The sequence below is a fragment of the Fundulus heteroclitus genome, chromosome 21 (assembly GCF_011125445.2).
Source record: "Fundulus heteroclitus isolate FHET01 chromosome 21, MU-UCD_Fhet_4.1, whole genome shotgun sequence".
Classification (NCBI taxonomy): Eukaryota; Metazoa; Chordata; class Actinopteri; order Cyprinodontiformes; family Fundulidae; genus Fundulus; species Fundulus heteroclitus.
Window position 1 is genome coordinate 24,883,584 of NC_046381.1, and position 13,999 is coordinate 24,897,582.

The window sequence follows — 13,999 nt, forward strand, 5'->3', positions numbered from 1 at the left end:
TTTTCTTTGACAAGAGATCCCTCAAAGGCTTGTCTCGCTCTGCTAACTGTGGAATAAACTTCCCCAGCTGGTTAACCATTCCAAGGAAGCTTCGTAGTTCACTCACGTTTCTTGGTTCCTTCATCTTTCTCACAGCTTCTGTTTTATTTGGATCTGGACTAACTCCATTAACGGAGATAATGTGGCCCAAAAATGTTACACTCTGCCTTGAAAGATCACATTTATCAATGTTTAGTGTAATACCGGCTTCTTGAATTTTTCCAAGAATGGCATGCAGACGAACATCATGCTCCTTCTGTGTTCTTCCCCACACTAACACATCGTCCATGTGGCAAACGACACCATCTAGTCCCTATGTAACCTCTGTTACCATTCTGTTCTGGAAATGCTCAGGAGCAGAGGCTATACCAATGGGTAGGCGTTTAAAATAATAACGACCAAAAGGTGTAATAAAAGTCGTATATTTTGCATTATCTTCAGTTAAAGGGATCTGCCAGAACCCCATATTAGCATCTAATTTACTGAAAACTTAAGCCCCTGCTAGCTTACCGAGTGTTTCGTCTACCGAAGGAAGAATATACTTCTCTCTGCAAACAGACTCATTCAGCTTTGTGAGGTCAACACATATGCGTACAGCACCTGTCTTTTTGGAAACAACCACCATTCCTGAACACCACTCAGTTGGCTCCTCAATTCTGCTGATCACACCCAAACTTTCCATACGGGACAGTTCTTGCTTGACTTTGTCCATCAAAGGAAGTGGAATCCTTCTGGGTGTCTTTAATGAAAAGGGTTGAGCTCCTGGTTTCAGTTTGATGGCATAAGGCTGTCTCACCTCTCCCAGACCACTGCATAGCTTTGGATAGCTATTTTTTAATGTTTCAGCAGTTATCTCATTTAATCTAGCTACCAGCCCCAGCTTCTGAATAGCTGGTCTACCCAAAAGTGCAGTTTGCAGGTGTTTCATAATGTACACACTTTCTTGTATCTCCTTTTCTCCTTTTTTCATTAACATCTCAGCAACTCCCACAATATCCAGTGCATTTCTCCCTGGTCCCAGCAGCTGCCTGGTGGCTTTTTTCAGAAGGGGGGGACTCTTGTCTCTGTAGATGTCTTTGTACATGGCGTATGGCAGAACCGTAACATCAGCACCAGTGTCAATCTTGAATGAGATGTTTCTGTTATTTATTTCAACATCCACCCTCCAAGGTTCATCTCCATTCGTAATGCTGCCTAAAAACAAAGAATCATCTTCTTCAACAGCATATACACTCTTGAGCTTTCTAAACACCCGCTTATAGTGTCCCTTTTTCCCACATAAATGACATTTTTCCCCATTGGCTGGGCAGTCACGTTTGGAATGGTATGGAGAGCTGCCACACTTATAACACTGAGAAACCTCCCTTTTATTAGTTGTCGTAGTGTGCAACTTAGGTCGATATTTAGCTGTGGCATGCTTTAACACTGCTTTTGTACACCCTGTCGACAGATTTTCCTTTTTCTGTCTCTGATCTGGTATCACTACGCAGACAGGATTGCTGCATATGTTCAGATAATCTTTTATCCTGCAGTCCCACCACCAGTCTGTCACGAATCAGTTCATCATGTAGCGCTCCATAACTGCAATGCTCTGCTAGCGCATACAGTGAAGTAACAAAGGCGTCTACGGTTTCATGCTCCTCTTGTTTGCGCATGTTGAACCTGGCTCGCTCATAAATAAAAATTTTCTTGACAACAAAGAAAGCTTGGAAACCATCACGAAATCCTTGATAAGTGTTTCTTTGGTCATCTGGTAACACTAGTCCTCGCAGAATATCATCTGCCTCATCTCCCATGCAATAAATGAGCGTGTTAACTTGGTTCTCCTCAGAGCTAGAGTTCAAGTTACTTGCCAGACGAAACCGTTCAAATCTTCGTATCCACTTGGCCCACTCCTGCGGCTTTGTAAAGTTGAAAGACTCTGGTGGCTGGATGCTGAACGTTGCACATGGACCAGCAGAAGCGACTCTCTGTGTGTTGTCATCAGCCATGTCTCCAGTAGCCGAAAAGAGTTGCACCCTGACGATGACTTACAGCACTCCTGACACTCCTGTCATCGTTCTTGGTTTATTCCCAGATCAACAAACTTCCAGCATGGCCTCCTGATAGCAATCAGTGTCACCTGGAATACCTGAGTCTGACGCTCTTTTATGATGTCATCACAGGTGGCCATTTGTAGTTTCTAACCATGTGTAACATTAACACCACAATCATTAGGCCATAGCGTTTGCAATGAGGAGGCAGTGCTGTGCGAAGCCCCTGCTAGCTTACCGAGTGTTTCGTCTACCGAAGGAAAAATATACTTCTCTCTGCAAACAGACTCATTCAGCTTTGTGAGGTCAACACATATGCGTACAGCACCTGTCTTTTTGGAAACAACCACCATTCCTGAACACCACTCAGTTGGCTCCTCAATTCTGCTGATCACACCCAAACTTTCCATACGGGACAGTTCTTGCTTGACTTTGTCCATCAAAGGAAGTGGAATCCTTCTGGGTGTCTTTAATGAAAAGGGTTGAGCTCCTGGTTTGTTTGATGGCATAAGGCTGTCTCACCTCTGGGAGGCAGGTGAAATGCATTTGCATTTCACCTGCCTCACTATTCACCTCACTATTCACCTCAGTTTAGAGGTGAATAGTGACGACGCTTCGCACAGCACTGCCTCCCATGCAAATGCATGGAGGCACCTATTACTATTCACCTCTAAACTGACTTCTTTATTAGGTGCCTGCCTTGCATGTGCAATGAGGAGGCAGTGCTGTGCGAAGCACACCACTGCCTCCCATGCAAATGCATGGAGGCACCTATTACTATGCACCTCTAAACGTGTCTCTATCTTATTAATATTCTTAATTGTTTGACGCTTAATGCGGCCCGAACCATAGTGTGCACCCCCACAATATAGGTATCAAAACGTGCGGCTCGGTCGGGAATAGTGCGCTACTACTTTTATTGGGATTTCGAGTTACCATGGCAACAAAATTAGCGAAAAACCAACCCCCAAAAAACCCATAATAATCAATGGAGTCGGGTAGAAAGAAAGCCTCAAAAAAGCCTCAAAATGACCATTTTCAAAGCTGTACTGTGTCGCCATGCTTTCACCTATGAACACCGTTTAACTTCCAGTTTGTAGATATATCTGTGAACTACTCAGAAGTGAAAACGGGATGTGGATATCTGTTATCGTCTCCTCACAAGTACTCCTCAAAGCTCATGTCTGAAAATCAATGAAATCATTGTTTATAATGAAAGTCAATGACGGAATTCTTCAATGGAGCGGTTTTGAAAAATGACGTCTAAAAATCCAAAACGTCACATGTTTTAGCATCGTCGCTACTCCTCAACCGTTTTATGTCCAGACATGAGACTTTCACACATGAATGTCCCAATCCTTCGGGCACTCATAAAAAAGGAATTTTGTGGATAGCTGTTACGGTTTTTCTGCAGGAACAATTTGTTCGGGAGTAGCGAATGTGCAAAATCCTAAAAAACACTTTGGAGCTGCATTTTCTCACATCAACCGCTTTTTTACATCGTCGCTGTGTCTACACCGATTTTTGTACAAACATAAAAATGAGCTTCTTGGTCCTCAAAAGCGTGCTGATACTTATGGTGAAAGAATTATTTTGATATCTCTTATACTTTTTGAGTTACAGCGATTTGTTCGGGACCCTTTTTAGAGGATTTCTGAAATTCCATAAAAATCCCATTTAGATCATAAATTTTTACGCCTTTATTAAACCTTTTCTAGCAAAAAACGATAGCTTTTCTTCTTCCCCTATCCGTTTACGAGCTAAACGCAGAAAAAATTACGTCTCTACCGTTTATGGATCAGGAGATATGAAGCGTTGTTCGGGGCAAAGTTCTCCATTATAATCCAATGGGACTTTTTGTGACCAAAGTGTCTGCACTTCTGTAGACGGCCGCTGCAGGTGTGTGAGTTTCCATGACGACGGAACTCTGAGGGCCAGAGGGAGACGCTCCATTGAGATACAATGGCAACTTTCATCGCTCACTGCAGTGGCTGTGATTAATGTAGAAATCTGAAATTCGCACAGTCACTTCCTCTTAACATTTTAAAACTTTCATGTGACTTTCAGCCATGTGTCAGTTTTCTGTCCCATTTTGGATTTTACATGCTTTCCTATTGGGCCTTTGCTTCCAACAGGACCTGGCATGATGCCCAGACACGACCCAATTGGCCAATACAGCACCACCCACATGTGGGAAATGGCACTACACACCATTTTGGTCAAATGTTGAGTTCTAGGCTCCAAGCTATGAGGCGTCAAACATCCAATGCTTTTCAATGGGGGACCAAACCCCTTATGGTCCCAATAATGCATACCCATATATGGCGCTACAGTATAGCTCAGATGGAAAGTGCAGGCTTTGCATGCAAGAGGTCGTTGGATCGAAACCCGGCGTGGGAGACTAAGATTTTTGTGTTATAATCCCCACAGTGTGTATATTAAAACATGTGTGCTGATCCCATGAAGTATTTTTTTGTACCACCCACCATTTTGAGTTACCATGGCAACGTTATAAATGACGTATTTTCTCCCTATTTGAGGCTCATCCCAGTACAGGATTTGGACCAAACTAACAGAGTACACTCACTCAGTGATACCAAACACAACCATGTTAGCGGCTAACGGTTAGCATGTTGCTAACCGGAAGTAGCTCTAGGAAGCCTGTACAAACTTCTGCTTGAAAGATTTGGTGAATTTTAGTATTTTCTCCCTTTTTAGGCACTTCTCAGTACATGATTTCAACCAAACTAACAGAGTAACATCACCCGGTGATACTGAACACAGCCATGCTAGCGGCTAACCGTTAGCATGTTGCTAACCGGAAATAGCTTTAGGAAGGTCCTACCAACTGCTGCTTAGCCAGAGTTCTTCTGCCTTTACAGACAGAGAGGGCAGGGCTGCAGCTGTCAGTGAGTCTCCATGACAACGCTGCTAGCAAGAGGCTCCTAGGAGGTCCATTGACTTAACATGGCACCTTTCAACGTCCGCTGCGAGGGGTGTGAAGACCGTAGGAACCTGAAATTCGCAGTGTTACTTCCTGTTAGTATTTTTGACGGTACGGTACGCACCAAGAGGCAAGCGCCTTGCTAAATTTCTTCAGAAATTTTTCTAGTTATATATTTTCTTTTTTTCCATGATGACAAGTGAGGCCTGGCCTCACTTACCTCCCCTGACTGCATGTCACTGGTGTGTTCTTGTGCTTGCAGCTGAGTGAGAACATCCATCCATCCATTTTCTAACATGTCTATCCCTTGTGGGGTCATTTGCTCATTTTACTAGTAAAGTAAAATTCTTGCATTTAAATAAAATTCTGTGTTTTTCACTGTTGTTATATAGGTGATACTTTTTCTGCTTGCTCTCTCTCTCTCGGCATAGAAGCAGAATCCTAGGATGTTATCTTCTATTTACTTTATTCTTCTGTCTCTCTATTCTTATCTCCTTCTCTCCATTTTAACTTTCTGCCTGACTTCTCTCCCACTATAGCTGAAGCCGTAATGCTCCACTTGTCAAAGTCTCCTTGGCACTAAGAAAACAATTCTAAGCGTTACGTTGCCGTACAGGACATGTTAAAAAATAAAATTAAAATAAAATTCTCGAGACATTGAACGTTTTTTGTCACGTTTTTCTCTCTGACATTACTATCACCTGTACTCTATGATTTTAGTAGTGTGTAACCATGTATATATCTTCTGAATATATATAACATGTCAAAAATATTCCCTTTCTCTGCAGGCATTGCCTTGCTGTACCTTCATCTTCACCGAGTCTCCTGTGAGGCCTCCCACCTGCAGAGGGCGCTGGACTATGTGAAGAGGGCCATGAGAATTTTGAACGGTCGCAAAGTGACTTTTCTGTGTGGCGATGCAGGGCCTCTGGCTGTTGGTGCTGTGGTCCACCACAAGCTGAGCAACAGTGCAGAGAGTAAAGACTGCGTGTCCAGGTGAGTGGTGAACTATGAGGCTGTTCACCATGTTGTGACATCAGCGAGCGTCTTAATGCTTCTAGTTCACTGTGTCCGTTTTACACTCTAAAGGAATTCAGTTTTCTTTCTTGATTTTTGTGGAAAACCACAAAGAGCTGAGAAGAGCAGGTGGAAAACACTGAATACAGCTGCAGTGGCCAATCCTTACATTTCTGACACTTGGGTTTGCCACAAAGACGCCCTCTGTGCATGATAGCCCTTGTTTCATAGTGGAGCAGGACTAGTCCACACACCACATTCTTTCATGGTTTCAAAACAATACCAAGTGATGTGAGAATGACGCAAAAGATGGACAAACAAGGCTTTATGCAAAACGTGGCTTTGCTTCCAGTAATGAGAGTACTGCATTTGTTTGTGGTTGTGAAGCAGACTGGTCCATCTAACAGTCTACTATTGTTATGCCATGAGATCATAGCTGTCCCCAGTCTTTCAGTCACGCCCCCAGCTGAAGTTGTTGCATTGCCAAAACAGCAGAAGCCAGCCTGAAACAACTTTTTTCGATAAAACCATGTTGTTAAGATGGAAATAATGATTTTTTTCTCCCCGAGTAGTTTCAAAGGCTGTTTATTGTCTGGGGTCTATCTTTACTATGACCAGAAAGAATTTGCTACATATCTAATCACATTTTAAGAAACTCATCAGTAGCTATTATTAAACACTACCTCAGACACTCCTATTGTTAAGGTAAAAGTTGTGATGAAATATCAAATAACAATTGGTTGGAATTTTGTTGAAAATGTATACACGACATATTAAAACTAGACTAGCTGGCCTGTATAATTCACCCAACTGATGGTAAAAAAAAACAACATGATTTCACTTAGGGCCCCAAATGACTAGAGTCGGCTCTGATCTCTGGATAGCCCTGGTTCAGAGGTCAGCAACCTTTGCAGTTCAAAGAGCCACTTCTGTAACCTGACTGTCACCAGATGGACATATTTCCGCCGAGCTCCACACACCGTACACACATCCATCTGGAATCGCTGCCACCGGGGGGATTACAATGCCACATAGACTGGACGAGCCAAGTGGGATTTTCGTAGATGTAATGTATCAAAAAAGCGACTGTTTTGATTCAGACAACAATGGCGGCTCGTTGCGAGGAAGCAACTGGTAACATTGATGCTATTTCGTCGGTGTTGTATAATCTACTGAATCTTAATTATTTAAAAGAACACCAGAGAATGGCTTTGAAGGCTTTTGTTAGTGGAAACAATGTTTTCTCCCTTCTCCTGACCGGGTTTGGCAAAAGCTTGTAGCACGTGTGCCACGTGAGTAAAGATGGCGGACAAGTGGTTCATCCAATCATATGCAAGGAGTTTCTTTTTCTTCTGAAATACATCTCCAATCAAGCAATCCCAGATGTACGCGTGCAGCCGTGTAGGCCTCGGCGGAACGACATCCATCTGGCGAGAGTCAGGTTAACACTTCTGTCCCTGCTCGTACAAAATAAGATTTGTCCAGAGCTACAAAGAATATTCATTTTGAAAAATGATGACCAGATGAAACATTTTATTTTGAAATCTAAAGAAATTACAATTAGAATTGGAGAAACTAAAATAATTTTTATTTTCAAGTTTTAGAACAAACCAGATTATTTTCCTTTTGCAAAGAAAAGAAAATAATTTTGTGGAATGAGGCCAGCTAAGTGAGGCCTTTCCCTCAAATGAAGCCTAAGGTAGGCTACCTAAACAGCACATAGCTAAAGATGAATTACTTTAAAAGCCTTTTGCCATTGGTGCCCATCTGTTGTAGATGTACTAGGCAGATGCAGAATTACTGCTAAAACCATCCTTTATCTTTTTATAATTAAGCATTTAGTTTTATAAGAGCCACTTTGAAGGGACCGAAAGCTACATCTGGCTCTGCGGCTGCAGGTTGCTGACCCCTGTCTTAGTTCATATGTAAACTGTAGAATATCTTCTTCTAGTCCTTCATATTCAATGACAAATGAAGGTCTGTGGTTTGTTAATTAGTTTGGTCCTAAATGAAACATCCTTAAACAAAGCTTTTGGGTGTCCTTCAGGCTCCTCCAGCTGCAGCGCTCAGTCCTAAATCGAGATGCCGAGATGCCAGATGAACTGCTGTATGGTCGAGCTGGATACCTTTTTGCGCTGCTCTTTGTTAACAAAGAGATCGGAGCTGATACTGTGGATGAAGGTACAATCACACAGGTGAGACCCGCTCAATAATGACATGGTCAATAGCTTAAAATTTACTGCCAAGCACAGGGGTGCAGAGGTAATATTAGAGCCATATATCTGAGTTTCATGTTTGTTTTCCTGTTTGCTGTAATACCTAAAATGGACAGTGGGTGGCTTCATCTGTTTTAAATGGAGTCACAGGTATTCACAGCATGGCAGGTGTGCTGATTGCAGCAGAAACAAACAGTTTTTGACCGTTGTTGTCGTCGGTTTTGCTGTTTTGTTATTGATCACTGCGTTGCGACAAATGATAGATCCTTTGGTTGTAAGCCAATGGGCACCATTGGAAGTTGCATTATTGTGAGAGCGTTGGCTCAATAAAAGCTCTTCAATCATACATGAAGTTAATTCAGTGCCAGTCAGCAGCCTCACTGTGGCTTAGGTTCGTTTTTGTTTTGTTAAGAACAAGTCACTACAGGTAATGATTTGGGCTATCAATGTGGAATCTGGTGTCCTCTGTCAGTCGATTTACTCAGCTCAACACCAGTATGGGATGTCTCTGTGTGTCCCAGGCAAATGACAAGTTGACAAGTGACAAACCTCCCATGCGCTATGTATCTCTGTCATCGCCGTCATTGCTCCGCTCTTACGCTGTTCACCTGGAGTCAGCTTAGCTAGCTGCTGCTGGTTAGCTTTGTGTTTTTTTTTTTAGGCTACTTGAAGTTAGTTTACCTGCTTTTGTTGGAGTTTAGCCACTGCTGCCTGCTGGTAGGCGTGTCTGTCCACGAAGCACCAACTTCCAGTATTCCGATCTGACTTTCGTTGTTTGGGATGAGCATAAAGCTAACACAAGTGAAGCAGCGGTTAATTCGTCCCTGTCCTCTGGTACAGCTTCTGGCTTCACGACAAGGACCAGCATGAGGCTCGTCACATCTGTCAGGGGATCATTCACGCGCGAAGAGCGATTGCGGAGCCCAGAGCATGTGTATTCCGTTGCCAGTGTTTTATGGTTGTCCATTTTCTCCTAACCGTAGTTGGTGACGGCCATTGTGGAATCCGGAAAGAGACTGTCTGCAGAGGAGAAGAAGACAGATCGCTGCCCTCTCATCTATGAATGGCACAAGAAGCAGTACATCGGCGCTGCCCATGGCCTCGCTGGCATCTATTACATGTTAATGCAGGTAGGAAAAAAACTTAACCCAGAGCTGCTCTGCTGGTTCAGCTGCACATTATCAGAAAATGTTCAAATCAAGTGGTAAAGTCTGAAAACCATTGACCTGCTCTCACCCTGTAGGTGTAGATAACAGAATGGCCCTTCTGAAGAGCTGGTTGTTGATAGATGAGAGAAGATTTTGATACATTCATATAGTGAAGTTGCCTTATTAGTTGCTACAGTTGTCAATTCACAATATTTGAGGCCATTATGCATTGTCAACACCAGATTATTAATGGGTGCAAGTTTAAAGATCCATCACGAAGGCCTTTTCCATATTGTGTTATTCAACCACTTGATTTGTCCTCATTTAAAACAAATGTAATTAACCCTATAGCTGTGTTGTAAGTTTTTGAGAGTTGGAACCTAACCTCTCTCTTGACATAGATGGCTTCCTTCACACCCCCCTCTGTCTTCTCTGTCCAAAATGTTCACCAACCTTAACAGTTCTTCAGTTAAAGAATCGAAGTTCACTTTAAAGAATGTGAATTGTGGTTAAATTTGCTTAACTAATTCATTTGAAATGTGTTTCAACTCATTCACAATGCAAAGCACAAGTTAACCAGAACATTATTTTGAGAAAATAACATTCTTAGGACCGGTTTGTCCTGTAAAATCATTTAATTCGGAATCGCTTGCCTTTGTTTATGCGATTCTACCTCCGGGCACTAGGGGTCGCTGTAACAACTTGGTGGCTAAGAGGTTACAACATAAAGTTACCAAAATTGCCTTGAAAACCGGCATTAATATACCATATTGATGCGGGAAAAAGGCTCATAACACCATCGGAGGATGGCGGAGCAGAACAGTTACGCTTTATGCTTTAAAACAAACTCCTTTTGAAATGTCCGAAACCGGATGTTAGCAAGGCTAATAGCAGTTTGGCTAGCGCAAGCTACCGGTTAGCCCTTTTGTTCTAAACACCATGGTTTACAAACATTTCCCAATAAACCTTTTAACTCCACCCTCAGCTCGCTGCCGAAAACCTGTCCTTCGTCTCGTGTCAGTTCTGTCCAGTTTTGGCTATTCGCGGAAGAAGCGTTGAAGGAGGGAGAACCATCGGTTTCTTCTTGGCAGACTAGCGTTTAGCTCTGTAGCTAAGAGCTAACCAAACAGCCTGGTCGGGCAGCTTGTCGACGCGTGGTCTGGATAGCTTGGAGGCCACGTTCTTTGATCGGGATGCAGTCCGATTTGAGCAGGGGTTTTTCTCAGTATACAGCATGGGCTCTGCTGCTGGCTTTCAGCGAATTCTGGGGTTCTCTTCCCTGTGTGCTGAGGAGAAATGCAACAAAACTGTTATGGGGTTAAGACAGCAACTTAGCTCTGTATTTGCCCGGACATGTTCCCCAGGCGATAAGAGACCTCTCCAGATGCTGGATGTGCGTCGGTCAGGCCCGTGCAGGGCCCATGGTCCGAAGCAGCTGTCTCCTGGTCTGAGCTGGAGGTGATCTGAGCAGCTTGGAGTCCGAGAAGTGAAGAAGGCTGAAGAGAAGAGAGCTGAAGAATGCTGAAGAGATCTAGGAGGAAGGTGTTATCACAGCAGGACCCCTGGTGAGAGAAGGAGGGGCCGTCCAAGCCTTGAGGGTCTCATGTTGCAGCAGGAGTGAATTATTTTTGTCACCTCTTCCCCACTGTTCAGGATCCAATCTGAGATCAATTATTCATCATGGCGTACTTATGGCATAACACCTGTATTTAGCTCCAAAAGGTTTCGGTCAATTATGAACAGCTTTCCTTTCCCTGCTGGAGCATTGCTACAGGATGATGCTGCCAAAAATCATGTATCACATTGGGGATGTGCACATAGGATGATATGTTACTTCAGAGTCACATATAACAGGGTTTGCGTGGAACTGCAAACTACAAAGTTCAGAAAAGGAGCTTGACGCGGAGAAAGAGCTAGAGAATGAGAAAATGCAAATTTCAACAAAAGTGGATGGAAAACGAGGAATTCGGGATAGGCTGCAGCCTGTCAACGGTAAAGATGACGAAGGATTTTGTCGGACAGTGTAGTCCAGGGTATATGCGGGTATACGGCGTATACCCACTTATTTTTCAGTCAGAATTACATATACCCACTTCTGGAGCGATATTTGTGTCTTTTGTTTGAGCGCGCAGTGAGACAGGTATTCAGTGTTTAAACATCACGCGCGTGCACTCAAAACCTGTTTGCCGCGCGCTCAACTCTGATTAACTTTTCTCAATCCACTATCCTCGCCTTTGGTTCCGTGTCTGCCCGTGACCTGCTACTTCCACGCTCAATACCAACTGTGCGCTTGCTGGATTCTGTCGGTGCGCTCGTGACTTCAAAAACTGTCCACCTCACCAGCCAATCACAGACAGGTTTCTTTCCATCCAATAAGAGTATGGCTTGCAAATACTCCATTCAGATGGATTAAATGAAAATGCTGCAGCTTTTGGCAGAATTAATAAACATAAAGGTGGGATTGAAGAAAAATCAACAACCAATAAACAGTTTGTCTCTTTTCTTTCCAGCTTCTGATGATGCAAAAGTTTCTTGTTATAATAGCCATCATCATTGTCATCATTATTTAAATAGCACTTTAACAGGAGATAAAACAAAATAACATCTAATAAAATTGCTTGGGTCAACTCAACAGTTTAAAACAACAACAACAATAATAAGCTGTTTAAATCCTTAAAAACAAACAGAAGTTCTTTAAACTGAACTCTAAGATAAACAGGCAACCGGTGAAGGGAGGCCAGGATCGGGTAATGTGCTTTATTTTATGTTTTTCCATTAAAAGGTGTGCAGCAGCGTTTGAACCAGCTGCAGACATCTGAGTGAAGACTGACCGATTCAGAGATAAAGAGAATTAAAACCGCAAGCGGTGATGATCGGCCCTCGCAGCAAAGCGCCGCTCTGGCCTATTGGCCAACGCTGGGATTTGCGCACCGCCGACCGCCCGCCACCACAGATGCTGTCACGCATTTTGCCCGCCCGTCCACTGGGCGATTCACATGAACGTGTTCGGCAGCGCTCCCCCACGACTCACAAAAAATCTGGTGCAGATCGCTCGATGCAGCGAGGAGATACAGCCGTTGAATAATAAAAATGCATTTGGCCACCGGACCGGACTAAATCGTTCGGCGGGCCGAATTCGGAAGGCGGGCCGTAGCTTTGACACCCCTGGTTTAAACATTAGTATACCAATTTAATCAAAGGTATCTTACTAGCTGTTAATCCAGCTTAATGTGAAAAGTTAACAAAACCATTTTAGTTTTTTAAAGTTACTTGCTATTTCATGTGTTTAAGGATTTTGTTTCTTGCATTAAGACAGCTTTTATAAAAGTTTAGCATCTAAATTTGTGGATACACACCCAAAAGTAATGTAAAAGTAACACTGTAGCAATTGGACTATTGCTAAAGGAACACTTTAGCAATATCGCGGGGGTAGCAGCTTTATAAAGGAGGCCCAGACGTCCCTCTCCCCGGCCACTTGGGCCAGCTTCTCTGGGGGAATCCCAAGGCGTTCGCAGGCCAGCCGAGAGACATAGTCCCTCCAGTGTGTCCTGGGTCTTCCCCTGGGCCTCCTCCCGGTGGGACGTGCCCAGAACACCTCTCCAGGGAGGTGTCCAGGAGGCATCCTAACCAGATGCACAAGCCACCTCAACTGGCTCCTCTCGACGTGGAGGAGCAGCGGCTCTACTCTGAGTCCTCCCCGGATGACAGAGCTCCTCACCCTATCTCTAAGGGAGAGCCCAGACACACTACGGAGAAAACTCATTTCAGCCGCTTGTATCCGGGATCTCGTTCTTTCGGTCACGACCCAAAGCTCGTGACCATAGATGAGGGTAGGAACGTAGATCGACCGGTAAATCGAGAGCTTCGCCTTTTGGCTCAGCTCTCTCTTCACCACAACGGATCGGTACAGCGCCCGCTTCACAGCAGACACCGCACCAATCCGCCTGTCGATGTCCCGCTCCATCTTCCCCTCATTCGTGAACAAGACCCCAAGATACTTGAACTTCTCCACTAGAAGCTGGCTCTTTGGACTTTCCTTTTTTAAAAAGCTTCTAGTTAGAGTGGCTCATGTTACCCTGAGCTACCTCTATAGTTATGCTGCTATACGTTTAGGCTACTGCAGGACATCAGGGTCTATTGTTCTTCAATTTTGAATGACTGGTTTAATTTCAGCTTTTAACTTTTTGATTTTTCTTTTTTCTTCATAGTAGGTACACCTGGTCTGGCGTTCTGTTAGCTGTGGCATCATCCAGGGAAAACAGATCACCCGCTACTACCATCTAATGTAGAACTTCTGTGCTTTTTTGTCTCTCTTGTTGTGTCTCTGCTCTGTCTTCTTTAACCCCCAATCTGTCGAGGCAGATGACCGTTCATACTGAGCCTGGTTCTGCTGGAGGTTTTTCCTTCCCGTTAATGGGGAGTTTTTTTTCCTGCTGTCGCTTCATGCTTGCTCAGTATGAGGGACTGCTGCAAAGCCATGGACAATGCAGACGACTCTCCCTGTGGCTCTACGCTTCTTCAAGAGAGAATTCTACTTGTCAAGACTTTGATGCAATGAACTGGTTCCATTATATAGGAATTTTTTTGACCAATGTGTATAAT

At 43.7% G+C, this 13,999-nt stretch overlaps 1 protein-coding gene across 3 annotated transcripts in view; it reads left to right on the forward strand.

The window, feature by feature from the left end:
* lancl2 (LanC lantibiotic synthetase component C-like 2 (bacterial)) overlaps positions 1-13,999 on the forward strand; it is a 65,193-nt gene that overhangs the window by 25,993 nt on the left and 25,201 nt on the right. For all 3 annotated transcript variants that reach the window (XM_036125438.1, XM_036125437.1, XM_012857096.3), the window contains 3 exons: positions 5,805-6,012; positions 8,081-8,228; positions 9,233-9,379. In XM_036125438.1, the coding sequence (XP_035981331.1) occupies positions 5,805-6,012; positions 8,081-8,228; positions 9,233-9,379 (503 nt within the window). The remainder of the gene's footprint in view (positions 1-5,804; positions 6,013-8,080; positions 8,229-9,232; positions 9,380-13,999) is intronic.